The 26,010-nt window shown below is 45.4% G+C and overlaps 1 protein-coding gene across 6 annotated transcripts in view; it reads left to right on the forward strand.

Moving 5' to 3' along the window:
- Window positions 1-24,553: 24,553 nt before the first annotated feature.
- Window positions 24,554-26,010, forward strand: part of actn1 (actinin, alpha 1) — a 213,212-nt gene continuing 211,755 nt past the window's right edge. For 4 of the 6 annotated variants that reach the window (XM_086003578.1, XM_086003581.1, XM_086003583.1 and 1 more), the window contains exon 1: window positions 24,555-24,797. In XM_086003578.1, the coding sequence (XP_085859704.1) occupies window positions 24,687-24,797 (111 nt within the window). In that variant the 5' untranslated portion in view covers window positions 24,555-24,686. Of the gene's footprint in view, window positions 24,798-26,010 lie in introns of all 6 variants that reach the window. The other 2 variants (XM_086003580.1, XM_086003582.1) reach the window with 1 other exon arrangement.

The raw sequence follows: 26,010 nt of genomic DNA on the forward strand, positions 1-26,010 counted from the left end.
CAGTCTCAGCTAACAATTCTCCCTCAACCAACACCAGCAAAACAGAATCAATGAACTGGTCATGCACCTCATTGTTGTTTGTGAGACATTGCTGTTGTATTTGCCTATTTGAGTCACTGCAATTCAAAAGCAACTCACTGTGCAACACTTTGAGGCATTTTGATGTGATTAGGTTCTCCACAAATGCCAGTGTGACATATAGTAGGAATTTACAGCATAGTAGGAATATACAGCATAACATCAATTGTAGGGTCAACAGAGCGGGGGAGCAGTTTGGAAGCTTCTGACTCTTGAGCATACAGAGGTGTGTGTGTTCTTATTCTTAATAGCCCGAGTATAATTCTGCTTATTTCCGTAAAATATTCTGTCATATCTTTCATCATTGGAATAGTGTAAAAGGTCGTTCCATCCTCTGTCGTCGAATTACAGTATGCAGACGACGCTTGCGTCTGCGCTCACTTGGAGGTCGAGCTCCAAACCATCGTCAACACCTTCACCGAAGCATACGAGAGTATGAGCCTTACACTAAACATCCGTAAGACAAAGGCCTTCTACCTACCAACCTACCCCTGCCACACAGTACTGCCCCTTGATTATCAAAATCCACGACGAGGCCTTGGACAACGTGGACCACTTTCCATACCTTGGGAGCCTACTGTCAACAAGGGCAGACGTCAACGACTAAGTCCAACACTGCCTTCGGTGTGCCAGTGCAGCCTTTGGTCGCCTGAGGAAGAGAGTGTTTGAAGACCAGGACCTCAAGCCCGGCACTAAGTTCATGGTCTACAGAGCAGCAGTGATACCCGCCCTGCTGTATGCCTCAGAGACATGGACCATGTACAGCAGGCACCTCAAAGCACTGGAGAGGTACCACCAACGCTGCCTTCGCAAGATCCTGCAAATCCATTGGCAGGATAGGCGCACCAACATCGGTGTTCTTGCTCAGGCCAACATCCCCAGCATCGAAGCTTTGACCACGCTCGATCAGCTCCAATGGGCGGGTCACATTGTCCGCATGCCCGATACAAGGCTCCCAAAACAAGCGCTCTACTCGGAGGTCCGGCACAGCAAGAGAGCCCCAGGTGGGCAGAGGAAACGCTTCAGGGACACCCTCAAAGCTTCCTTGAAAAAGTGCAACATCCCCACCGACACCTGGGAATCCCTGGCCCAAGACCGCACAAAGTGGAGGAGAAGCATCCGGGAAGGCGCCGAACACCTCGAGTCTCTTCGCCGGGAGCAAGCGGAAGCCAAGCGCAGGTAGCGCAAGGAGTGCATGTCAACCCAAGCACCCCACCCACCTGCCCCTTCAACCACCGTCTGCCCCACCTGTAACAGAGACTGTAGGTCCCGCATTGGACTCATCAGTCACCTGCGAACTCATTTTTAATGTGGAAGCAAGTCATCCTCGGTTCCGAAAGACTGCTTAAGAAGAAAGTGTAAAAACCATGTGAAAGGGAATGCCGACATGTGAAGCAGACTGATTGAGTACACTGAAACTTGTAACCTATGGTTTCAGCCAAGCAAATTAATTTAAGCATGAGTGGAAATGTATTGAATAAAGTGTAAATTTATGAGTGATCCCTCTTTTTTCCCCTTTCATTAACTAATGGAGCTAATAATTATATTTTATAATTCAATAGCAATAATGAAAGAAAAGATAATTTAATTGCAGTGTTAGGGCTTGTTTGCTGAGCACATCTGCTTGGTTGAATCCCTCATGGTTGTGTCAAGTAATTCCAAAGTGGTGACAATCAGAAATGTGTGATTAACATATGCTTACTAAGTACACATCAATTTCTTTTCAGCACATGATGTCCTATCTCATAATGTGACGCTGTCTCACTGTGGGTGCTTCCATTACAAATGTGGCCAGCCACTTCATGTAAAAAAAATAAGTCCAGTCAGTGTGAACCTCTTATGTTATATTAAATTCCAAGCTGGTTATTATCCTTTATGTCCCGCAGCAGGGAAGAGTTCCATCATTGTCATTATCAAAGGTGCTCTCTCCCAGTAAAGCAGAGATAGCAGATGTGTGAATCTGTCATTGAAATGTTTGTGTGGCGGAGGGGGGAGGGGAAATCACTGAAAATGTACCAACATTTTCTTGCAACAGTAAGTTTTACTGCCAGATTTACTGTATGTAGACAGACCTATAGGAAATGATGCAGAATGAATTGCTAGTGCACTTGTTTTCGCTAGTTTGATTTGATATTGGTATAAAATTCTAATGTACTTATTTTAAGGCAGCATTTGAGAATATTTTTAAGTGTTGATTTTACTTGACTGTTTCCCCTTCCCCAGCTCTGCTGAGTTTTGACATATGTAACCTTAAAATCCCATTCATCTTGGGTCATGATGACTGGAATTGAATATGATCTTCCCTTTCATATCCCAGGAGCATGGTATGGGTTGCTCAGTTCTGTAGATAATAGCCTTGGCTATGTACAGCACAAACACCAAGAGTTGATGAACCAAGAGTTCTTTAGTGACGTTACCTGACTGGCGTTGGTGCTGAAGTTTAATTTAATTTGACGAACCTTGGTATAACACTGCTGATTTTTAGAAACAGGCTCATCAAAGGAGTAAGCTCATTTTCAAGAAAGAAAGAACTTGCATTTATATAGCTGACAGCTCCAATAGTGCAGCACTCCCTCAGCACTGCACTGAAGTGTCAACCCAGATTCTGTGCTCCAGTCTCTGGAGTGGAACTTGCGCCCACTCCTGACTCAGAGGCGAGAGCACTACCACTGAGCCATGGCTGACACATCTGAAGATACGTGTTGAATCCGTGATTCTTTAAGTATGATGTTTTCCAATAACTAGACGGAGGCTGTAACTTAACAATCAACAGGTGTTTACTGGAGGAGGGTAGTCTAAAGACTAACAGTACAGAGGCATGCTCAAGGCTTATATACAGGTGTGGTCACTGCCGGTACTACAGGATACAGGAGCTGTAAAAGTAGTTCTCTCTTAAAGGTACATACACTACAATTCCTCCCCTTTTAGATTAACAGTACCCATAACATTCAAATAACAGTTAACACTTTAACATGCACATTAAACTGAAATAGTCCATTTATAGATTCAGTCTTTGGGGCGGCTTCCTGATCCTTTCTGGATAGCGCCTTTCCTGAGGTTCTTGTTCTTGGTGCGGAGGCGATTCTGGCCCCCTTTCGTCGGTTAGTTCATCAGTTTCCGCTGCTACTGTTTCTGAGGTAGATGCTACCGATATGTCGGGTTCATCCCCAGGTACGCAAGACATGGGGTTGACTCGTTCCTGTGACGCTAGGATCTGGTCGATGTGACGTCTCACAATGTTCTCCCCAACATCCACTGTGTACATTAATGGCCCCTGCCGTGTGCATATCGTTCCGGGTTGCCATTTCTCTGTTCGGTAGTAGCGGGCCAAGACTGGTTGTCCTACATTGAAGCTCCTTGTCGGCTTCTCATTGATGTGCTGGAATTGCTTATCCTCAACATTTCTTCGCACATTTGGTCTGAGCAAATCCAGACGAGATCTCAACCTTCGGTTAAAGAACATCATGGCCGGGGTCTGGTTGGTAACTGCATGTGTCGCATTTCTGTAGGCTAACAGGAAATTGTCCACCTTATGCTGTAGTGGAATTTCATCATCGCACATGGCCCTTATCGCCTTTTTAAAGGTTTGTACGAACCTCTCAGCCAATCCATTTGTGGCTGGATGATACGGGGCGGATGTGTAATGCCTTACCCCATTCCTTCTCATAAATTTCTGAAACTCTTCGGACACAAACTGTGGTCCGTTATCAGAGCAAATCTGCTCTGGCAAGCCGTTCTTGGCAAATATGGTCCATAGGACTGCAATCGTTTTCTCTGTAGTGGTTGAGGACATTTTGATCACCTCAGGCCATTTCGAGTGCGCATCCACTGCTATTAAGAACATTGAGTCCATGAATGGACCAGCAAAATCAATATGCACCCGTTGCCATGGAGAGGAGGGCCACTCCCATGGGTGTAGAGGGGCATGTGGTGGTGCATTTTGGACCTTCTGGCATCCTGAGCAGCTCCTTGTTAGGTCCTCGATTTGTTGATCGATCCCCGGCCACCACACATAAGCCCTAGCAAGGCTTTTCATTTTCACCCCTCCCAGATGACCTTCGTGAAGCTCATAGCACTCTCTCCCTTAACTTGGGTGGAATTACCACTCGGGATCCACACATCACTGTCCCCTGGCATACTGACCGCTGTTCTCTTCTGGATGAGAATGCTGGCAACAGTGAGTCGCCATGTGTTGGCCATCCCTTCACCATCAAATCATATACCCGAGACAGTGTCGGATCATTGCGGGTCTCCTTCTCTATATCCGCGTTAGTTACTGGCAATCGTTCAACTATAGACGAATAAAATATTTCGATAGGGTCCACTGCTGGTGCTTCCTCCACTGTAGGCAGTGGCAGGCGTGATAGCCCATCAGCGTTTCCATGCTGTTTCGTGCCCTTATACTCTATTTCATATTGGTTCGCCCCTAGAAAAAGTGACCATCTTTGTAGCCGTTGTGCAGTCATCACCGGAATGCCCTCCTTAGGATTAAAGATGGAAACAAGTGGTTGGTGGTCAGTCAGCAAGGTGAACTTCTGCCCATGCAGATAGTGGTTGAATTTTTTTACTCCCCATACGAGGCTGAGGGCCTCCCTGTTGATCTGGGCGTAGTTGCGCTCGGCTGAGGTTAGTGACCGAGACGCAAAGGCTACTGGCCTCTCCAACCTGTCTGGGAATTTGTGCGACAGCACCGCTCCAATACCATAGGGTGATGCATCACATGCCAACCGAATTGGTAGCGCTGGGTTGAAATGGGCCAACACCTCTCTTGATGTGATCAATTCTTTGCACTTCTGGAAAGCTCGTTTACATTCGTCATTCCACTTCCATGGTACCCCCATTTGCAGTAGGGTGTTCAGTGGGTGTAATACTGTAGACAAATTTGGTAAGAACTTATGGTAGTAGTTCACCAGCCCGAGGAACGACCTCAGTTGTGACACATTTTCCGGTGCTGGAGCCTTGACTACTGCCTCAATCTTTTCAGGGGACTTATGTAACCCCTCTTCATCAATCACATGGCCACAATACGAGATCTGCTTCTGGAAAAACTCGCACTTGTGGCGATTAGCTCGTAGCCCATATTCCTTTAATCTAGTGAGCACCTTCTCCAGGTTGGCGAGGTGATCACTGTTATTTTCACCCGTGACCAGGATGTCGTCCAAATAATACTGGGTCCCTGGAATCCCTTGCAGGACTTGATCCATTGCCCTTTGCCAAATAGCCGGTGCCAATGCTACCCCGAACACCAGCCGGCTGTATTGGTAGAGACCTTTATGAGTGTTGATCGTGAGGTATTGTTTCGAGGATTCTTCTACCTCCATTTGCAAGTACGCCTGGGCCAGATCAATTTTGGTGAAGCGTTTACCTCCAGATAGCGAGGCGAAAATATCCTCAATCCGTGGAAGTGGATATTGTACCGTGTGAAGGACTGGGTTCACTGTCACCTTAAAATCCCCACAAATGCAGACCTCCTTTGGTTCCCCAGGCGTATTACTCAACGACCTCTTCATTACAGGAACGATGGGTGTAGCCCACTCGCTCCAGTCTACTTTGGACAGTACTCCTGAACGTTCCAACCCTTCCAGCTCTGCTTCGACGGCTGGTCGGATCGCATAAGGCACCGGTCTGGCCTTAAAAAACTTTGGGCTTGCATTTTCCTCTATTTTAATCATCGCTGTTATGCCTTTTAGTGTTCCGAGTCCCTCCTGGAACATTTCTTGTGTGTCAGTTAGCATTTTTGACAGTCGTTCAGGTGTGACGACGTCATCCTTTTTGGCCTCAACCTTCAGTGCCTGTATGGAATGCCAATCTAATTGTATCTTCCGGATCCATTCACGTCCTAGTAGTGGTGGTCCTCCATCTGGCAATACATATAGGTCCATTTTAGGTATTTCCTGGCCTTTGTATATCACGTTCACCCTTATTTTTCCTTTGGGGTAGACTTTTTGCCCCGTGTACGTCTTCAAGACAATCTCCGTAGCTTTCAAGGGTATATGTGAAAATAGCCGCTTGTAGTCCCTTTGGTTTATGACTGTTAGGGCTGATCCTGTGTCCAATTCCATTTTCACTTGGACTCCAGCTATCTTGAGCGTGACCCAGATAGTCTGGTGATCCTCCATTTTGATTACCTTATGTAGTTTCAGACACCCCCAGCTCCTTGCTTCCGGAGTCTGTATCACTTTTCTGTTTGTCTGAACTACTGTCCATCACCTTGTGTACCTTTTTGTACTTCTCCTGTGGAGATTTCTTGCTGCTGGTTTTCTTCCCTGACCTGCAGACTCTTGCTATGTGTCCTGCTTTGCCACACTGTCTGCACACTTGGTCCTTGAACGAACAATCCTTCTGGTCGTGTGTTGTTCTGCTGCAGCGATAACACTTCCCTGCTCCATATGACATTTCATTGGTGCCATATTCTTGTGGTCTCCGTTGTATCTCTGCAGCGCCCCGTGCGGCTGCTTCCTGTGATACTGCCATGCTGAAAGCCTTGTCCAGCGTAAGACCCTTTTCTGATAGAAGCCGTTTCTGGGTTCCTTCACTTTGAAGCCCACACACAAACTTGTCCCTTAAGGTATCTGCTAGTCCCAATCCAAACTGGCAGTGTTTCGATAGCTTGCACAGTTCCGTTAAGTACTCAGCATTACTTTCGTCTTTATGCTGGTTCCTTTTGTGGAACTTAAATCTTTCTGCTATCAGCAGCAGTGTGGGGTTTAAGTGGTCCTGTAGGATTTCCAGTATGCTTTCGAGATTCTTATCCACTGGCTTCTCTGGGGTTATTAGGTTTTGCAGTAAACCATAAGTTTCTGCACCCATGGAATTTAACAAAACCAGTGCTTTCCTAGCATCTGGCACTTCATTCGCCCTGCAGTACACCTCAATGCGTTCCACATATGTCGTCCAATCTTCGACTTCATTGTCGAACACAGTGATACTGCCACTCTTCGGCATCCCTGGGTGTGATTAAACTGTCTAAAATGGCGTCTCCCGCGCTCTCCCTTCTTCTCCGCTGGCACAAAATGGCGTCTCCCGTGCTTTCCTTTCTTCCCGCGCTCGCCCTTCTTCTCCGCTGCGGCTTCTAAAATGGCGTCTCCCGCGCTCTCCCTTCTTCTCCGCGGCTCAATGGCATCTCCCGCGCTTCCTTTCTTTCCCCCGCGGACGCTGTTCAGCCCTTGAGCCCTGGCTGTGCTCTGCGCGTTCTCCTGTGTGCCTCCCGTTGCCGCCGCTTGGTCCTGAATCCGGCTGCTGCTTTACCCTCTCTTTTTTGTTTTTCCTCGACGCCGCTCGGTTTTCAACCCCCGGCTGCGCCCTGTGCGCTTCACTCTCTCTCTTACCCCGTCGACGCTGCTCGGCCTTTTCTGTGCCGTCGGTCGGCTCCAGCCGCTGCTGTCCGGGAAGGGTCTGCGCTGTACCTGTTGCCTGTCTGTTGCTGGATCGTCGTGGCTGGGGAACCAAGCCCGGCTCTCAACAGCCTCCCCTGCGATGTTCCCTCTCTGCCGGATGACTGGGCGGTTGCTCGTGGTCGACGCCCGTGCTTCTGGCCTCGACTTTCTTCCACCGCCCTCCCGGAGCGAATCCTTGAAAGGAAATGCAGAGTTGCAGGTAGATTCGAATCGACCTCGTTGCCACTGTTGAATCCGTGATTCTTTAAGTATGATGTTTTCCAATAACTAGACGGAGGCTGTAACTAACAATCAACAGGTGTTTACTGGAGGAGGGTAGTCTAAAGACTAACAGTACAGAGGCATGCTCAAGGCTTATATACAGGTGTGGTCACTGCCGGTACTACAGTATACAGGAGCTGTAAAAGTAGTTCTCTCTTAAAGGTACATACACTACAATACGGGCTGGCAATGTGAGCTGAATCTACACAGCTATAAGAGCGAATACACTCTGTTTTAGGAACATAGGAACAGTAGGCCGATAGCAAAATACTGCAGATGTTGGAAATCCAAAATAACAACAGAAAATGCTGGAAAAACTCAGCAGGTCAGGCAACATCCGTGGAGAGAAATTTGAGTTGACGTTTCAGGTCGAACCCTTCTTCAAAACTGGAAAGAAAAGAAAATAGATCAAAGGCAGGGCTGCGATCGGACAAAAGAAGTGAAAGAGACAAAAGAAGTAGAAGAGACAATAAAAGATGTTCGAAGCCAGACGAGATGGTATAAGGCTGAGATTAGGTGTGAAGTGTAGGACAGGAGTAGGCCATTCAGCCCCTCGAGCCTGTTCCACCATTCAATTAGGTCATGTCTGATCTGTAACTCAACTCCATTCACCTGCCTTGGCTCCATATCCCTTGATACCCTTACCTAACAAAACTGTTTTCTCCTCTCTTTTCCGGAAGGCTGACTGTCGGCTGTCAGCAATGCTCTAGCGCCACACCCAAACGGGATTTCCTGAAGTGTGAGAGTCAGCAGGCTGTTTGTCCGTGGGGGAGGGGCATCAAAGCCAAGCTCAAGTTCGGTATTTACATAACAGTGTGCCAACATCATTGCACAGTTCCCAGCAGGGCCATTGGATTATAGTCTGGAGTGAGAACCCGGGCATTTTTTGTTCTTGTGGTTGTGGACAAAGGACAGTGAGGCCAGCTATCGCCCTAACTTGAGATGACCACACGATACAAATTGGACATCAAACCTTCTGGTGTACGTGGCTTAAATACCACACGGGGAAGTGTATTTACCCACTTGGCCATCAGAGCAACCAACTTTTTCAATTTTGTTATTTTTAAATTCATGTTCTCTCCTGAAGGTGTTAATTCATTTGCTAGGGTAAAATCCCATAAGCACCAGTCGTCTTCGAGTACCTCTTGTAAACAGCTTTACGGCCTTTCATTATCAGAAGCGTAGACAATAAATGTGAAAATTGTTCAGTGTTCTTCTGTTCTTCAGTTTTTTGATTTTTAGATTAAATTTACATTCTGCTTCATTTTAAGCACATATTTCTTCACAATCGATAGATTTTTATTTTTTTTAAATAGGAAAAGTAAGTGATATTTGGATTTATATGTTTCAACAGAAAAACCAAACCACTTCACCAAAGGTTAAACCTCATTTCCATCCCCTCCCCATTCACACAGACAATCTCTGTCTCCAACCAACCCTACCAGGGGTTACTACATACAGACGAAGAGTGGGGACCTTGGTTGGTTTTCCCTTCTCCAGCACAGGGACTTTGACCCAATCCTAACACCCCTATCACTGCTATCTGAGATCATCTGTTAGAATAGATGAGGTATCAAACGTGGCATCTTTCTGGCTTGTTTGACTTGGATCAGACACTATACATTTCAGCGTTGAGGGGGGCCTTTTGAAAAGTATTTTTTTTAACTTTGGAAAGCCTGCTGTATCACCATTTGGTTTGTATTGATTGAAAAGAGCTGGAGAGGTTTGAAGTCAATAATCAGTGGTCTGTGCACACGTTTAGAGTGTTCATCAGTGTGCACAAGGAGCTCTGTTATCTCTATACTTAGAGGCATTATAAGCATAGTTGCCTGATCGTATCACTGTTAGAAATGTAGACTATACTGTTGTACATTGTACTGTATCAGTTGCAAGTTACAGTTGTTGGTTGAGGGGTGTTCTTGTGCACCAGTCGCTGAAGGTAAGCATGCAGGTGCAGTAGGCGGTTAAGAAGGCAAATGGTATGTTGGCCTTTGTAGCAAGAGGGTTCGAGTACAGGAACAAGGATGTCTTGCTACAGTTGTACAGGGCCTTGGTGAGGCCGCACCTTGAGTATTGTGTGCAGTTTTGGTCGCCTTACCTGAGGAAGGACGTTCTTGCCATGGAGGGAGTGCAGCGAAGATTCACCAGGCTGATACCTGGGATGGCAGGAATGACATATGAGGAGAGATTGTGTCGATTGGGCTTATACTCACTGGAGTTTAGAAGATTGAGAGGGGATCTCATCGAAACCTATAAAATTCTGTCAGGCCTGGACAGACTAGATGCAGGAAGGATGTTTCTGATGGCCGGGGAGTCCAGAACCAGGGGTCATAGTCTAAGGATAAGGGGTAAGCCATTTAGAACTGAATTGAGGAGGAATTTCTTCACCCAGAGAGTGGTGAACCTGTGGAATTCTCTACCACAGAGGGGGGTGGAGGCCAGTTCATTAAATATATTCAAGAAAGAGTTGGATATATTTCTTAAGGCTAAAGGGATCAAGGGATATGGGGAGAAGGCAGGGACAGGGTACTGAATTTGGATGATCAGCCATGATCTCATTGAATGGCGGAGCAGGCTCGAAGGGCCAAATGGCCTACTCCTGCTCCTATCTTCTATGTTTCTATGATTACTATTGGTCTGGACACCTGGGGGGAAAAACTCCCCTGCTCCTCTTAAAAATAGGGCCATGGGACCTTTTATGCTCACCTGAGAGGGCAGCTATAACGTCTCATCCAAAAGACGGCACCTCTGACAGTGTGCAGCACCCCCTCAATACTGCACTGCAGTGTTGGCCTGGATCATGTGCTCACATCTCAGGAGTGTGTCTTGAATCCACAACCTTCTGACTCAGGCAAGAGTGCTAACGCTGAGCCAAGGCTGACACTAAGTACAAAATCCCAGACTGAAGAATTATTTCAGGAAGTGTAAAAAGTTATATTTTAGTCATTGTTTTAAACAAAAGAGAATATCCAGGACATCAATCTTGTGGCAGTGCACTCAACTCCCCTGATAATTCTGGGTTCAAAGCCCAGCCTCAGATGAAATATGAACTCTCCTATTCCCAGCAGAGGCCACTTGTCAAACTACTTATAAAGGAATCCTTTAATAAATCTGTAACTCAGCTCTTTCTGTCCTGCACTAAATAGATGTTTCCTTACACTCTCTGCTGTGGTCTGAACAATGTTTCCTCTCTTTATTAAAAAAAATACAATTTTCACAGGTTTCACGTCAAGTTTATAAGAAGTATTGTTTTCTTGATGAGTGCAATAATAGAGATTGGATTGTAAGCAGAATCTTGCCTTTCCACGGTGAACAATGTTCAAGGCCAGAGGTTTTATTAAAAAATACCGAACCACCATCTTCGAGATTGGCTCTCTTGCTGGAGATTTCTAAATGTTTGGCAAACTTTTATTGGTGTTGGGGAGGGAGAAGAGTGACCAGTGGTTCTTGCCACAATTATGTCATGTGTAAGTGGCATAACTGCATTTCAGAGTAACTTGTGTCAACTTATTGTGTGTGAGAGAGATAGAGTCAACAACAACCTACATTAGTACAGCACCTTTAACATAGAAAACCAGCCCAAGTTGCTTCACAGAGGTGTAAGGATAAACGATGGATGCTGAGCCAGAGGTGGTGATATTAGGAGGGGTGACCAAAGGTCACAAGGAGAGTCTTAAAATACAAGAGGGAGTTTGAAAGGTGAGGGGTTTTGGGAGGGAATTCTAGAGTGTGAGGCCTTCATGGCTGAAGGCACAGCTGCCAATGGTAGGGCCAAGGGAGAGAGGATGTCCGAGTCGGAGTCAGAGGAATGCAATTTTCAGGGCGGGGTGGTGTTGCAGCACTGGAGGAGGCTACAGAGATAGTGAGGGGTGAGGTCATGAAGAGGTTTAAACATGAGGATGAGAATTTAATATTTGAGGCAATGGGGACCGGGTGCCAATGTAGGTGAACCAGGACAAAGATGAAGAGTAAGCAGGACTTGGTCCAGGATAGGATACAGGTAACAGTGTTTTGGATGAGCTGAAGTTTATGGAGGGCGAAGGATGGAAGGCCAGCCAGGATAGCATCGGAATAGTCGAGTAGCCAGGATAGCATCGGAATAGTCGAGTGGCCAGGATAGCATCGGAATAGTCGCGTGGCCAGGATAGCATCGGAATAGTCGAGTCTGCAGGTTACCGGGGGGGGAGAAAAAGAAAAGAACTTGTAATTATATAGTGCCTTTCACCTGTTCAGGAAATCTCAGTGCTTTACAGCCATTCATTATTTTGAAGATTAGTCACTGCTGTTATGTAGGCAAATGTGACAGCCAATTTGTGCACAGCAAGGTCGCACAAACCTCAATGAGATAATGACCAGTTAATCTGCTTTTTGGCATTGTTAGCAAAATAAATGTTGTCTATGCCACGGGCAGCAGGGGTGGGGGGGGAAATTTCCCTTCTCTTTTTCAGATGTTCCCATGCAATCTTTTATGTGCACTCAAGCAGATAGACAGGGCCTCAGTTTAATGTCTCATCTGAAAAATTGCACTTCCAACAATGCAGCATTCCCTCAGTACTGCTTTCAACTGTCAGCTTTGATTATGTGTTCACGTCCTTGCAGTGGGACTTGAACCCATGACCTTCTGACTCAGGTGAAAGTGCCATCATTGAGCTAAGTTGGCACTGTAAGACATGAATGATAATTTTAGCAGCAGATGGAAATAGTCATTCTTTGTAATGGAAAAGATATACGGTTGGAAGCTCAGCTTGGGGTTGAATAGGATTCCAAGGCTGCGAACAGCCTGGTGGCTGGAAAGAGGGATGGTGTCTCTGCTGAGCATACAACGTTTATGATGGGTTTGGTCTTCCCAATGTTTAGGTGAAGAAAATTGTAACTTATCTAAAACTCAATGTTGGACAGGCAGTGGAGGGATCGAGAGAGGTTTTGGTGATTTCGAGCTGGGGGTAATCATCACACATGTGGAAGCGGACTCTTGTCTTCAGATGATGTCACCAAGGGGCAACATATAGATGAACAAGAGGACAGGATAAACGATGGATCCGAAGGTGATGGTGTGGGGTGGAAAGAGAAGCCATTGGTAGAGATGCTCTTGCTACAATTGAATAAGAGTGAAACCACTGAGTTAGGCAACAGTGGGAAACGCATGGAAGAGGATCTTATTGGCAACCATGTCAAAGGCTGCAGTGAAGATGAGGAGGGATAATGTAGCACAGTTACAGAGAATGTCATTTGTGACTAGTTAGGACCATTTCAGTGGGAGGCGTGGATGCCTAATTGGAGGGATTCAATCATGGAGTTGCGGGAGAGATGGGCATGGACTTGGGAGCTAACAACATGTTCAAAGAACTTTGAAGAGGAAATTAAGGATGTACATAGGGTGGTAGTTTGTGATGACAGGGAGGTTGAGGGTGCAGTTTATGAAGACTGGATGATAGTGATTTTGAAAGGGGGGGGAGACAGTGCCTGAGAAGAAGGAACCATTTACTATGTAAGCAAACATTGTGGCCAGGAAGGATAGTTGGCGGTCAGCGATTTAGAGGGAATGGGGTCAAGTGAGCAGGAGGTGGGTCGCATAGATATAATGAGCTTGTGGGAGATGGGGATAGAAACTAGAGAGAAAGAGATGGGGGTTCAGAGTTAAGATGGAGGTTGTGGGAAGTTTTGCTTGGTGGGCAAGGGGAAGCAGCAGAGGCAGCTAAATGGATGGTCTCTATCTTGGTGACACAGAAATACATGAGCGACTTGCACTTGTTGTAGGTAAGGGTGGAATGGGTAGGGGAGAGAGGTTTATGGAACTGGTTAGTAGTGGGTTATCTTTTCTCTTCTGAGATGATCCTAGAGTAACGTTTACAGAAAAATGGGTTACCCAACACATGCTTGTTGTAATGATAATTGGTAGATTTTCATCTGGCAGAGCAGATCAGACACCCTTTATAGAACTTGCCTGATTTTCATTCCATTGACTCTTGATGTGTAGTATGGTCACAATTTCTTGCATTCTTTGATCCTAAGCATAATCAATCAGCCCTTGGCTCTGTGTCATCCTTGGCTTAGTGGTAGCACACTCTGTCCTCTGAGTTGGAAGGTTGTGGCTGTATAGTGCTTATATCCTTACCATAATATCCTCAACACGTTAGACTAGTGTGTTGGAGCACAGCCGCAAAAGAAAGCTCAGCCCAAGAATTGAATTAGAGTCATTTCATTTTAGATATAATGGATACTGTTGCTTAAAATGTTCAAGGTAAGGTGTGGTCCCTCTAAGTTCAAAATAGTTTAGGCCCTATATCTGTAATCCAGGGTTTACTTAATCCAATACTTTTGCACCTTCAAAGGCAAAACAAGTATTTATTCATAATTTATTTTTTCAGCATCTCATTACTTTAATGTGTATTCTTGAGCCAGATGACACAAGTTGTGGAATCTTGTCATTTTAATAAGATACTGATTTTAAAAAAAAAGTGTACCTGACTCTCAACTGTACTCGTGAGAAAGAGAGAAGGAGAAAGCAATTTATGACCAGGATTAGCTCTAATTTGCATTCTGGACAGGTTGGGGTTTCATTCACATTCTAGACAGGCTGCTCTTTGAAACAATTTTGCTTAACCCAAGTTTAATTTTCTTCAAAAGATAATTTCATCTATTTCCACTGGTTTTCCCTTCTTATTACTTTCATCACTTTCCCACCCGTTGTGTAGGCAGCACTCATTTCCAACACTGGTACCAAAGTCAACCCATCGTGTGTGTGTGTGTGTGTGTGTGACGCATTGTCAAAGAAATAGGAACTCCTTGAAATTGCCACATAATTGATTCATCCTTCCCTGATTGTTTTGACTAAAATTAAGCTGCACACATATGATCGTGAACAGGCATGTTTGCAATAGGTAATAATAGTTAGTAAAATGATCAGTGATCGGCTATTACCATTGTGCAGGTGTCCTTTCACTGGATCCGCCTGGGGCCCTGTGAGGTTACATATTCCTAACAAGGTCCCCAAGTTTATGCCGGTGTGCTCTGTAACTAATATTACAGAAGCAACATTTTAGATGAGTTTACATGTAAAATCCCTTCCCTCTTTAGTGTAAAGGGACTCAACTCAAATAAACCCAGACATGTAAAGGAACAGCTGTTATCCAGAGCTCACGACCACTACCTTTTCTGCTCTGTTCTTTGCATTGTCTCTTTACTCCCCACTTTCCCCAAAGCACCAATGCAGTACAATTTCATGTGCAACTTAAAAAGGAAAGCTAACTGTGTGTAATCCATTAGAAGTGTCGGTCTATTTCTGCAAACAATACTACTTGCTTGGAGAAGTGTACTGCCCTCTCTGTTGTGTCTCTTCAGTTTTCCATCTGCACGGAGTTAAAAAGCATACTTGTGGGAGTACATTGCCGATTTGTTTTACACCAAACAGTGCTGCATATTGTTTAATAATACAATTGAAAATTACAATAGATTCTTCCTGACTTGTGAGAATAGAGATGACTTTGATTAACTCAATTAGCGGCATACATTCCTCAAGGTTTTGCCCCTGTGAGATATGCCTAGCTTCATAGACTGGCATGTTTTAGACTGAATTAGCAAAGGACAACAGTGAGCTCCATTTCCAAATGATCACCTTTGAGGCTGCCTTTGGGTGACCTTTGTAGACTGAGGAGATGGATTTGAAGGGGCTGTTGCAATCTTTCCAATAGCAGTTTGAGTCAGATTTGTTTGTGGTTGGGACCTATGTTTATTGGTCATTTGCATGAGGATAATCTTAGAATCATAGAATAGTACAGCATAGAAGGAGGTAACTTGGCCCATCAAGTCCGCGCCGGCTCTTTCGAAGAGCAATCCAGTTTGTCCTGCACTTTCTCCATATCCCTGCAATTTTTTCTCCTTCAAGTATTTATCCAATTCCCTTTTGAAGGCTACTATTGAATCTGTATCCATCACCCTATCAGGCAGTGCATTCTACAACAACAACTTGTATTTATATAGCGCCTTTAATGTAGTAAAACGTCCCAAGGCACTGCACAGGAGTATTTTAAGACAAAAAATTTGGCACTGAGCCACATGAGGATAAATTAGGGCAGGTGACCAAAAGCTTGATCAAAGAGGTAGGTTTTAAGGAGCGTCTTAAAGGAGGAAAGAGAGGTAGGGAGGCGGAGAAGCTTAGGCAGGGAATTCCAGAGCTTAGGGCCTAGGCAACAGAAGGCACGACCACCAACGGTTGAGTGATTATAATCAGGGATGCTCAAGAGGGCAGAATTAGAGGAGCGCAGATATCTCGGGGGGGGGGGGGGGGTTGTGGGACTGGAGGAGATTACAGAGATAGGGAGGGGCGAGGCCATGGAGGGATTTGAAAACAAGGATAAGAATTCTAAATCCTAACCACTCGTTGCATTAAAAACATTTTTTCTCATGTCTCTGGTTCTTTTGCCAATCACCCTCTGGTTATTGACCCTTCCGCCAATGGGAACAGTTTCTCTTTAGTTACTCTGTCTAAGCCCTTCATGATTTTCTACACCTCTATCAAATCTCATCTCGACGTTCTCTGCTCTAAGGAGGGCAACCCTAGCTTCTCCAGTCTATCCACATAACTTGTAATTCCTCATCCCTGGAACCATTCTAATAAATCTCTTCTGTACCCTCTCCAAAGCTTTCACATCCTTCCTAAAGTGTGGTGCCCAGAATTGGACACAATACTCCAGCTGGGGCCGAACCTTTAAAATGACCCAAATGGCTCAGTGAATTAGTGCACTGCCTTGTGTGGTATGAGCCATATAAATTAGGTGGACCCCACCCCGGCCAGGTTTAATCCCCTACGAGCACTGAGTTACCTAACTTCCTACAAGGTGGCAGGAGAGATTTTACAGTTGGTGTCTGTGTCCCTTGCCTAAGGAACAGAAGAATTGGTCAGAGTTCTGGCTACTGATTGCTATCCAATGACTCCTACTGGAACGTGCTAAAGTGTGGATGTCTGGTGAGCACAGGATCTGGTTTATCTGCAATCCCAGCACTCGTGTTCCCATTTCCCAACATAATTAACGTCTGCAGACTCACTAATAGCAACCGTATTACTTTTTTAATGCAAATTTCCTCTTGTTCCCCATTTCTCCTGGGACTATTGGCTCTTTGGGTTATGGGCTCATGGTTTTTAGGTGCCCTCTGGTATTTGGACATTATTTATGTGTGAGCCTTTTTGATGACTATTGACAGGCTATTCAAACGTGGGTGTGTCACAGTTGAGTGTGATGCTGTTCTCACCCGATGTCCACACATATAGGCTTCCAGCAGGAGTTGATAAAATATAGCTTTTTAAAAAAATAATTTAACCATAAAAAGGAATTAACTTGGTGACGCGACTAAGGTGTAGATTTTCAACTTGCCATGCGCGAGTAAAACTGGCTTTGCAGATTGGCCACCACTTGTAATCAAATGGAAATCGGGCAGTTTCTATACTGGTGGCTGATCTGCACTACCAGTGGGTGACAAGTTGGAAATCTACCCCCAAATCTCTTCACATTATTGGCCTCAGGAACAATATTTGTTCCCCCTGCTTCCCTCCCATGATGTCATTATGTTTTTGGGTCGTTTCCAACCTTCTTACTCTGGATTATTTCAGTCCTCATATTTTGGTTCAGTCTCATGGATGAGTTTCAACTCCCCATACCTTTGAGATCCTAGCCTTAAATTGAGGTACGCTTTTAGTAATGTACCCGGAAAACAAACAAAGTCTAGGCTGACACTTCAGTGCAGTACTGTCGGAGGTGGCATCTTTCGGGTGAGATGTTAAACCAAGGCCCTGTCTGTCCTCTCGGGTAGGCGTAAAAGATCCCATTGCACTATTTCGAAGAAGAGCAGGGGAGTTCTCCCCGGTGTCCTGGCCAATATTTATCCCTTAACCAACATCAATAAAACAGATTATCTGGTCATTATCACATTTCTGTTTGTGGGAGCTTGCTGTGTGCAAATTGGTTGCCGCGATTCCTACATTACAACAATAACTACACTTCAAAAGTACTTCATTGGCTGTAAAGCACTTTGGGAAGTCCTGAGGTCATGAAAAGCTCTATATAAATGCAAGTTTTTTTTTGGTCTCCTAATTGCTTTTAGCGACTGGAATTAACTGATGCCTCCATATGAATTTCTTAGCATTGTGGGAGTCTATGTTAATCTAAACTCTTTTTTCTTTCTTTCAGGAGTTTTAGAATTGTCTGAGATTTTCTCTCCCTGTCCCCTCCCCCCAAGCTTCCAGCTTCAGACTGAATTGGTCTTTTATATCATTCATATAAGAGTTACTGGGACATCAGAGATTTTGAATATTTCACCACTCGAAAAAAGAATTGTTCTTCAGCCTGTAACTGACAACACTTGCAACAATGCATCAAAATAAGCTTAGTTCATGAATCTATTGGTTTTTAAACTGCTTACATGCTGTAACAGGATTAAAGGAACAACCATTGAACTAAAACTGGACCATAATACCTGCTTTTTGTCAGTTGTTAAACAATCATAACTAAGAATCAGTGGCAAAAAAAGTTAAAACTCAAAATTTTCATTAATTGATTTTTTTTTAAGTGGCTGTGATGTTGGAATTCCCTTTTAAGACTGGCATCTCACAATGTATTTCAGTTTCCCACCAACTATGCTTTTACTGACACTGAATTAATTCAGGAATGGAGCTGCCTTGTTTTATACATAGCAATGAATATACTTGGGGGAGGAGAAAGCAATTGTATTGTATGCAGCAGAAATGTATTCCACCACAATCTGTAACCTCAGCTCGGCATATCCCTCACTCTACCATTACCACCAAGCCAGGGGATCAACCCTGGTTCAATGAGGAGTGCCGAAGAGCATGCCAGGAGCAGCAGCAGGCGTACCTAAAAATGAGGTGCCAATCTGTGGAAGTTGCAACACAGGACTACATCCATGCTAAACAGTGGAAGCAACATGCTACAGACAGAAATAATAAAAGAAAATGCTGGAAAAACTCAGCAAGCCAGGCAACATCCAAAACTGTTTTTCCAGCATTTTCTGTTGTTATTTCGGATTTCTAGCATCTGCAGTATTTTGCTATCTTGCTACAGCCAGAGCTAAGTGATCCCACAATCAATGGATCAGATCAAAGCCCTGCAGTCCTGCCACATTTAGTTGTGAATGGTGGTGGACAATTAAACAACTAACGGAAGGAGGAGGCTCCATGAATATTCCCATCCTCCATGATGGCGGAGCCCAGCACGTGAGTGCAAAAGAAAAGGCTGAAGTGTTTGCAGCCATCTTCTGCCAGAAGGGCTGAGTGGATGATCCATCTCCGCCTATTCCTGAGGTCCCCACCATCACAGAAGCCAGTCTTCAGCCAATTCGATTCACTCCACGTGATATCAAGAAACGGCTGAGCGCACTGGATACAGCAAAGGCTGTGGGCCCCGACAACATCCCGACTGTCGTGCTGAAGACTTGTGCTCCAGAACTAGCTGTGCCTCTAGCCAAGCTGTTCCAGTACAGCTACAACACTGGCATCTACCAGACAATGTGGAAAACTGCCCAGGTATGTCCTGTCCACAAAAAGCAGGATAAACCTAATCCAGCCAATTTCCGCCCCATCAGTCTACTCGCAATCATCAGTAAAGTGATGGAAGGTGTCATCGACAGTGCTATCAAGCAGCACTTACTCACCAATAACTTGCTCACTGATGCCCAATTTGGGTTCCGCCAGGATCACTCGGCTCCAGACCTCATTACAGCCTTGGTCCAAACATGGACAAAAGAGCTGAATTCCAGAGATGAGGTGAGAGTGACTGCCCTTGACATCAAGGCAGCATTTGACTGAGTGTGGCATCAAGGAGCCCTAATAAAATTGAAGTCAATGGGAAGCAGGGGGGAAAATTCTCCACTGGCTGGAGTCATACCTAGCACAAAGGAAGATGGTTGTGGTTGTTGGAGGTCAATCATCTCAGCCCCAGACATCACTGCAGGGATTCCTCAGGGCAGTGTCCTAGGCCCATCCATCTTCAGCTGCTTCATTAATGACCTTCCCTCCATCAAAAGGTCAGAAGTGGGGATGTTCGCTGATGATTGCAGTGTGTTCAGTTCCATTCACACCTCTTCAGATAATGAAGCAGTGCATGCCCACATGCAGCAAGATCTGGATGACACTGAGGCTTGGGCTGATAAGTGACAAGTAAAATTTGCACCATACAAGTGCCAGGCAATGACCATCTCCAACAAGCGAGAATCTAACCATCACCCCTTGACATTCAATAGCATTATCATCGCTGAATCACCCACCATCAACATCCTGGGGGTCACCAATGACAGGAAACTTAACTAGACCAGCCACAAAAATACTGTGGCTACAAGAGCGGGTCAGAGGCTGGGTATTCTGCCAGTGTTCACCTCTTGACTACCCAAAACCTTTCCATCATCTACAAGGCACAAGTCAGGAGTTTGATGGAATACTCTCCACTTGCCTGGATGAGTGCAGCTCCAACAACACTCAAGAAGCTCGACACTATCCAGGACAAAGCAGCCCGCTTGATTGGCACCCCATCCACCACCCTAAACATTCACTCCCTCCACCAGCGGCGCACCGTGGCTGCAGTGTGTACCATCTACAAGATGCCCTGCAGCAACTCGCTGAGGCTTCTTCGGCAGCACCTCCCAAACCCACGACCTCTTCCACCTAGAAGGACAAGGGCAGCAGGCGCATGGGAACACCATCACCTGCAACTTCCTCTCCAAGATACACATCACCCTGACTTGAAAATGTATCTCCATTTCTTCATCAGCGCTGGGTCCAAATCCTGGAACTCCCTCCCTGACAGCGCTGTGGGAGTACGTTCACCACAAGGACTGCGGCGGTTCAAGAAGGCGGCTCACCACCACCTTCTCAAGGGCAATTGGGAATGGGCAATAAATGCTTGGCCTCACCAGTGACGCCCACATCCCAGGAATGAATTTTAAAAAAATCACTAGCTCAAAGCTCGTGTCAGAATTAAACAGGCCATAGTGATGGGTTTAGTTCATGCTAGGATTAATTGAGATCTCAGATTTCTTACTGTTTAGATTAACAATCCAAGCTGGGATTTTGTGCCTGATCTTACTCAGGTATGAATGAAGTTGAAGCTAGTAAGAATATGTCCCCAGTGATTCAGTGGCTTTACCTGGGTGTAATTTAGTGATACTGAGAAGGAAAGTCCAGGTTTCATCCTTTCTCAATGCTGAATTAGCTGATCTCTCCAGGGCAAACAGTAGCCAACACTCACTTTTGAGGATCATATATGAGCAATGGCTATATATGGAACTCTACCCCAGCAAGGAGTTAGCATCTTTGGAGAGGGAGAAAGTTGCTGAAGGATGGAAAAAAATCTGAGGAGTTCTACTTTATGTTCACTGCAACTGGAAATAGACCTTTTTTGGAGGGAACCATTGGAATCAGGTCAGGTGTTAGAAGCTGCTACGTAATGACAGTAGACAATACTACCTGTGACTGGTCAATGTCAAGTGCTGGGTGGCGGTTTATTAACCTGACCACTTCCAGAAAGTGCCAATCGCTTTGGGCGAATGAGCGTCTGGAGGAAGGGAGTGGGACCCTTGATGGAGGAAATGCCATCAAAAGGTGGATGAGCTAATCCTTGACTTAGCCAAAGGCGTCCGCAACCTGTAACGCAGTTGCAGTACATAACAAGTCAATGGAGGAGCAAGCATGAACAGTTCGAAATAAAACACCAGGGTTCAAGTCCCGGCCATAAGTGATGTGAAGGACTATTAGAGGAGCTCCGATGATGATGGAACCATGGCTCGGTGCGGAGGATTGGCTTATAAAGTCAGATTACAGTTCTGCAGGTTTGCTTGATTAGCCTTAGGCATTTGTGTAAAACTGAATTGAGCCTTATGCTGAAGGTTTGCCTGCGCTTTGATGCTTCGTGGGGGGTAGTGAATGACAGAGTCTGTGACTGCACATGCTCTTGTTGAGGCCCAGTTTTGATGGATTGAACACCCTTTTGTCATTTCACACTTTGTGCTTGAAATTAGGAACAATCTTGAGGTGCCATTTTACATGCATCAGACTGGTCAATAAGTATCAACAGCCAGTTAGGTGTGGGGGGTACCATAACCCATGTCTAACTTCTGCCCCAGCCCAACACTCATAACCACCAACATAAAAAGGGAAGGCTGCACATGCCGAATATCTGAAGCCAAAACAGAAAATGCTGGAAATACACAACAGGGCAGACACCATCTGTAAAGAGAAAAGACAAGCTATGTCATTTTGGGTGTGCACCCTTCATCAGACTCATAGCAACCATATCGTTTTCAACAGGGGCGACTGGTTAGCACTCAGTAACAGGAACACTGGCTGCTTACGCCTTCCCTGGCCCCTCCCCCAAAGGCTGGGGACATAAAGCTCACATTTTAATGGACCCAATGTCACAGGGGTTGAGGTCAGATAACTGAGCACAGATCAGGGGTCAAACACATCTGATGAAAGGTCATCGGCCTGAAAGGTTAACTCTGTTTCTCTCTCCACAGATGCAGCCTGACCTGCTGAATGTTTCCCTCATTTTCTGTTTGTACATCACTCCACTGAGTACCATAAGAAGGTGGTGCATTTTACACACTGAGCCCAGAGAGGGAGCCACAGTTAAAAGAAAATAAATGGGATTTACACTTTAAGTATAAAATTGCCTGTTAAAACTTTACGATCTGTAGCTGCCCTGGAACCTTTTAACGGCCACTGTAAATAAAACTGAACAGCCCGGCTGCAAATGATGCTGGCTGTTGGAGTCTGCCTGTTTAATAGCTGGTCATAAAATATTGTCAAGTGTGCTTTCGGATCGGCCTGCGCTGCACAGTGAGTGAGACCGAAGGCTGCATCAAAGCCGTTGCCTCTGTGTCCTGGCTCAATCCTTGGGCTGCTTAACGTCACCTCCAGCCCTTTTTAACTTTTCCCTTATATGGTAGCGAGTTTCTGCGCCTTTATACCCTAGTATTCTGGAGGCGTGTTTCTGTGTGTGTGTTAAGAACTGAGAGACTACCTTAGATGGCAAAGAAAATTCCGCCCGAGGAAATGTCCGATCCTCTCTCCTCGTCCTGCCCCTGCATATTTTCAGGCAACTTTTCATTGCCAGCGAGAGGGAGAAGTTTGCCAGCAATCTGTGGAATGTGAGTGCTCGGTTCCAGAGTCAACTCGGCGAGAGAGAAGAAAAAAAATGAATCTAATTCGGGATGTTTACTCCACACGAAAAGAATTTCTGATTTTGGAAGGAGAAATGTGATTATGTAAATCCACTCCCCACCCCCACTTGAAATTCAGTTAGAAACGCAAAGACGGCTTTATATATGAGAAAACATGAATAATAGAGAGGGGGAAGTGGGATTAATACCTACTGAGAGCTGGTGACTGTGCAGAAGGATCGTAACTTCCTTCGCGACCTAAACTGCTTTTCAAGGGAGTTCATGGCACAAGTTGGGGGTTCGAGGGCTGTGAACAAAAGGGAAGTTTTGTCCCGTCCCCCAAACCACCAAAAAGCAATTTATCTATAATAAAAGGTCAGTGAAGTTGAGGATTATGCTTTTAGCGACCGTTACATGCCCATTTCACGTCTTTCTATTCGCTCAGACTTTTCAAAGGCAAGTCACATTAGAAATATATATTTATTTTTCAACAGCACTTTGTGTGGATCTGAGCAGGTTATGACTATCCTGTATAGTTCACATATTAAAACATAGAATGACATAGAATCTACAGCACGGAAACAGTCCAACTGCTCGGTGCGGGTGTTTATCCTTCCCACTCCCACTCGAACCAGCTCTTCCCACCCGGCCACAGGCCCCTCCAATCCCTTCTCCCTCATGTATGGTCATCCCTATGACAAAGAACGTTTGCGGGTTTTTCCCCCTAAATCTTCTACATTTTTATCGTCAACTCCGGTCAAATGAGAAACCTGAGAATGATACTCCACTTCCTCCCCGGCTGGTATCTAAGTGTCTAGCTTTACTGAGTCAGACTCCACAGCCACAGCAACTGGGAGATGCTGCCCCCGCCTCAGTGGCATCACCCATGTGGCATCTGATACATAGATTATTATGTTAATAGATTGAATGGGCGTTGAATCATTGTTAAAATCATAATACCAACGTGGAACTTATATATATTTCCACGTAGAGATGATTATTATAACTATATATTTATGTTATAGTTAGAATCATTGTCATTATATATATAGTTCCATGTTGAGATTATTATGATTCTAACTATATTTGTTATATATAGTTAGAATCATTGTCATTATATATATATATATAGTTCCACCTTGATATTATGATTATGACAATAATTATAACTATATCTATATGCTACTAATTTATTTTTGGGAATGTGACTCTGTGTCCTTAGTCCTTTACCTCGATTAAAATGCTGCATACACAGAGAGAGGAGTCACACCTTCCAACCGTCATCACCTTTGCGGGGAGAGCTGAGATTCCGTGTTATCGATCCGCCTGAAACCAACTGCGGCTCCAATAACAGGTTCCAGAGCATGACTTTTCAGAATTTAGCAATTGCCTATTTTGCTGCGTTTGCTAACTTGTCAGTCTGAATGCGGCCGGGCTGTAAGGATTAAAAACTACAAAAGTCACCACTGCTCAGGCACAGTCAGATGCTTAAACTGCCCGTCACATGGACCGATCCCGCCTCCCCGCTCCGAATGCACTGTTGGCTGAGCGGCGGGGGCTGACAGACGTGCGGCTCCAGCAATGGGAGTGTGTGCGGGCGGCGCGCTGCGCCCAATGGGCGCCGGGGAAGAGGAGGGGGCCGGGATTTCCGCGGCGCTGGGCGCCTGTGTGTGTGTGGAGCCGAGAGCTGCAGAGAGAGAGTGAGAGGGGAGCGTTGCTGGGTCCAGCCTGTCCGTGTTACAGTACCTTGTAACCCGGGCTGCAGCAACACGCGAGCGAAAAACTATGGATCACTACGATTCTAACCACTCGCAGACCGAAGACTACATGCAGCCAGAGGATGACTGGGACAGAGACCTCCTGTTGGACCCAGCTTGGGAAAAACAGCAGAGAAAGGCAAGTGGGCTGTGTGGGTGCTTTTGTTTTTCAGCAAGCCGGCTCTATCCACCTAGAGGATCAAAGCGTTATCTCCCTTGCTTGCTTTCCAGTTCGGTTAGATGGAAATCATTTAGTGATCAATTGATATCCGATGAATTATTATAAATTTAGTAAAAGCGCTGATCTAGTTCTGTTTACACCCCCCCCTTTTTTGAAATTAATGCTGTTTTACTGGGAAAAGTGCAGGCAGTGATTGTGAAAGCTGCAGCTTGTTCGTCGTGATGTCTTTTTTTTAAAAAAAAAATCGTTATTGAAAATGTTTCAAATATTTTTTTTGAATTTGTCACTGTTGCATGGAGATGGGAGAAGAGTTGAGGCTGAGGTTTGTAGCTGGGCTCTGGCGGACTGGAGTGCTGAAGTTCTGAATGCAACAGATGGTCGCTGGATGAATCTCTGTATGTTCAGCAACACAGCGCTCAGTATCTGCCCGGGTTTGTAAACAGTTAGACCCGGACATTGCTCCTGGAACCCTGAAGGGGGGAGAAAAAGATGATGAGCACTAAAGCTTTTAACGCAGGAGAAATTCCCCCTTTCCTCCTCCCTGACTAAAGCAGGGACACACACACACACACACACACATAGGTGACCTGGGTGTAGCCCTGGCGTTCTGCAGGTAGTCTCCATGTTTAGCACAGACACAGTTTGATTTCCCCCCACCGCCCCTTGAGAGTTTTTGTGGTTGACCAGATTTCAGAATACTCTACCATAAAGCTCCGCTGGTCATTTAAATGCGAATCTAATTAGGACCATTTTGAAACCAGCCGAATGAGTTTAGGCTCGGTGTTAATTCCTCCATCGACTGTTACAAGCACTCGTATTTTTTTTTTTTGAAAGGGAGTATTTGAAATCGAGCGATGTGGTTGAGTCCCAGGGACTGAGTGTTCACCAGGTCTGGTCACACACTGAAATGATGGGGTTTAGCACACTGAGCAGTTTGTGGTGCTGATGGCCGACGCTGCCGCTCTCTCACCTGGTATTACAGGGGTTGGGAGAGTCCTCCACACCACTCCGACCTGTTTCAGTGTCACACACGAAGCAGAAACCAAGTAGAGCTTCATCTTCAAATCACACTCTCTGCTGTGGCTAAGGGGGTTATTTTAAAGGATTGAGACGGTGGGTCGAAGGTACCATTGTTATTTATTTGAAGTCTCTCATAACTAATTCTTCCTTT

Source organism: Somniosus microcephalus, chromosome 12, assembly GCF_052327205.1.
Source record: "Somniosus microcephalus isolate GS21.2 chromosome 12, FLI_Smic_1.0, whole genome shotgun sequence".
Classification (NCBI taxonomy): Eukaryota; Metazoa; Chordata; class Chondrichthyes; order Squaliformes; family Somniosidae; genus Somniosus; species Somniosus microcephalus.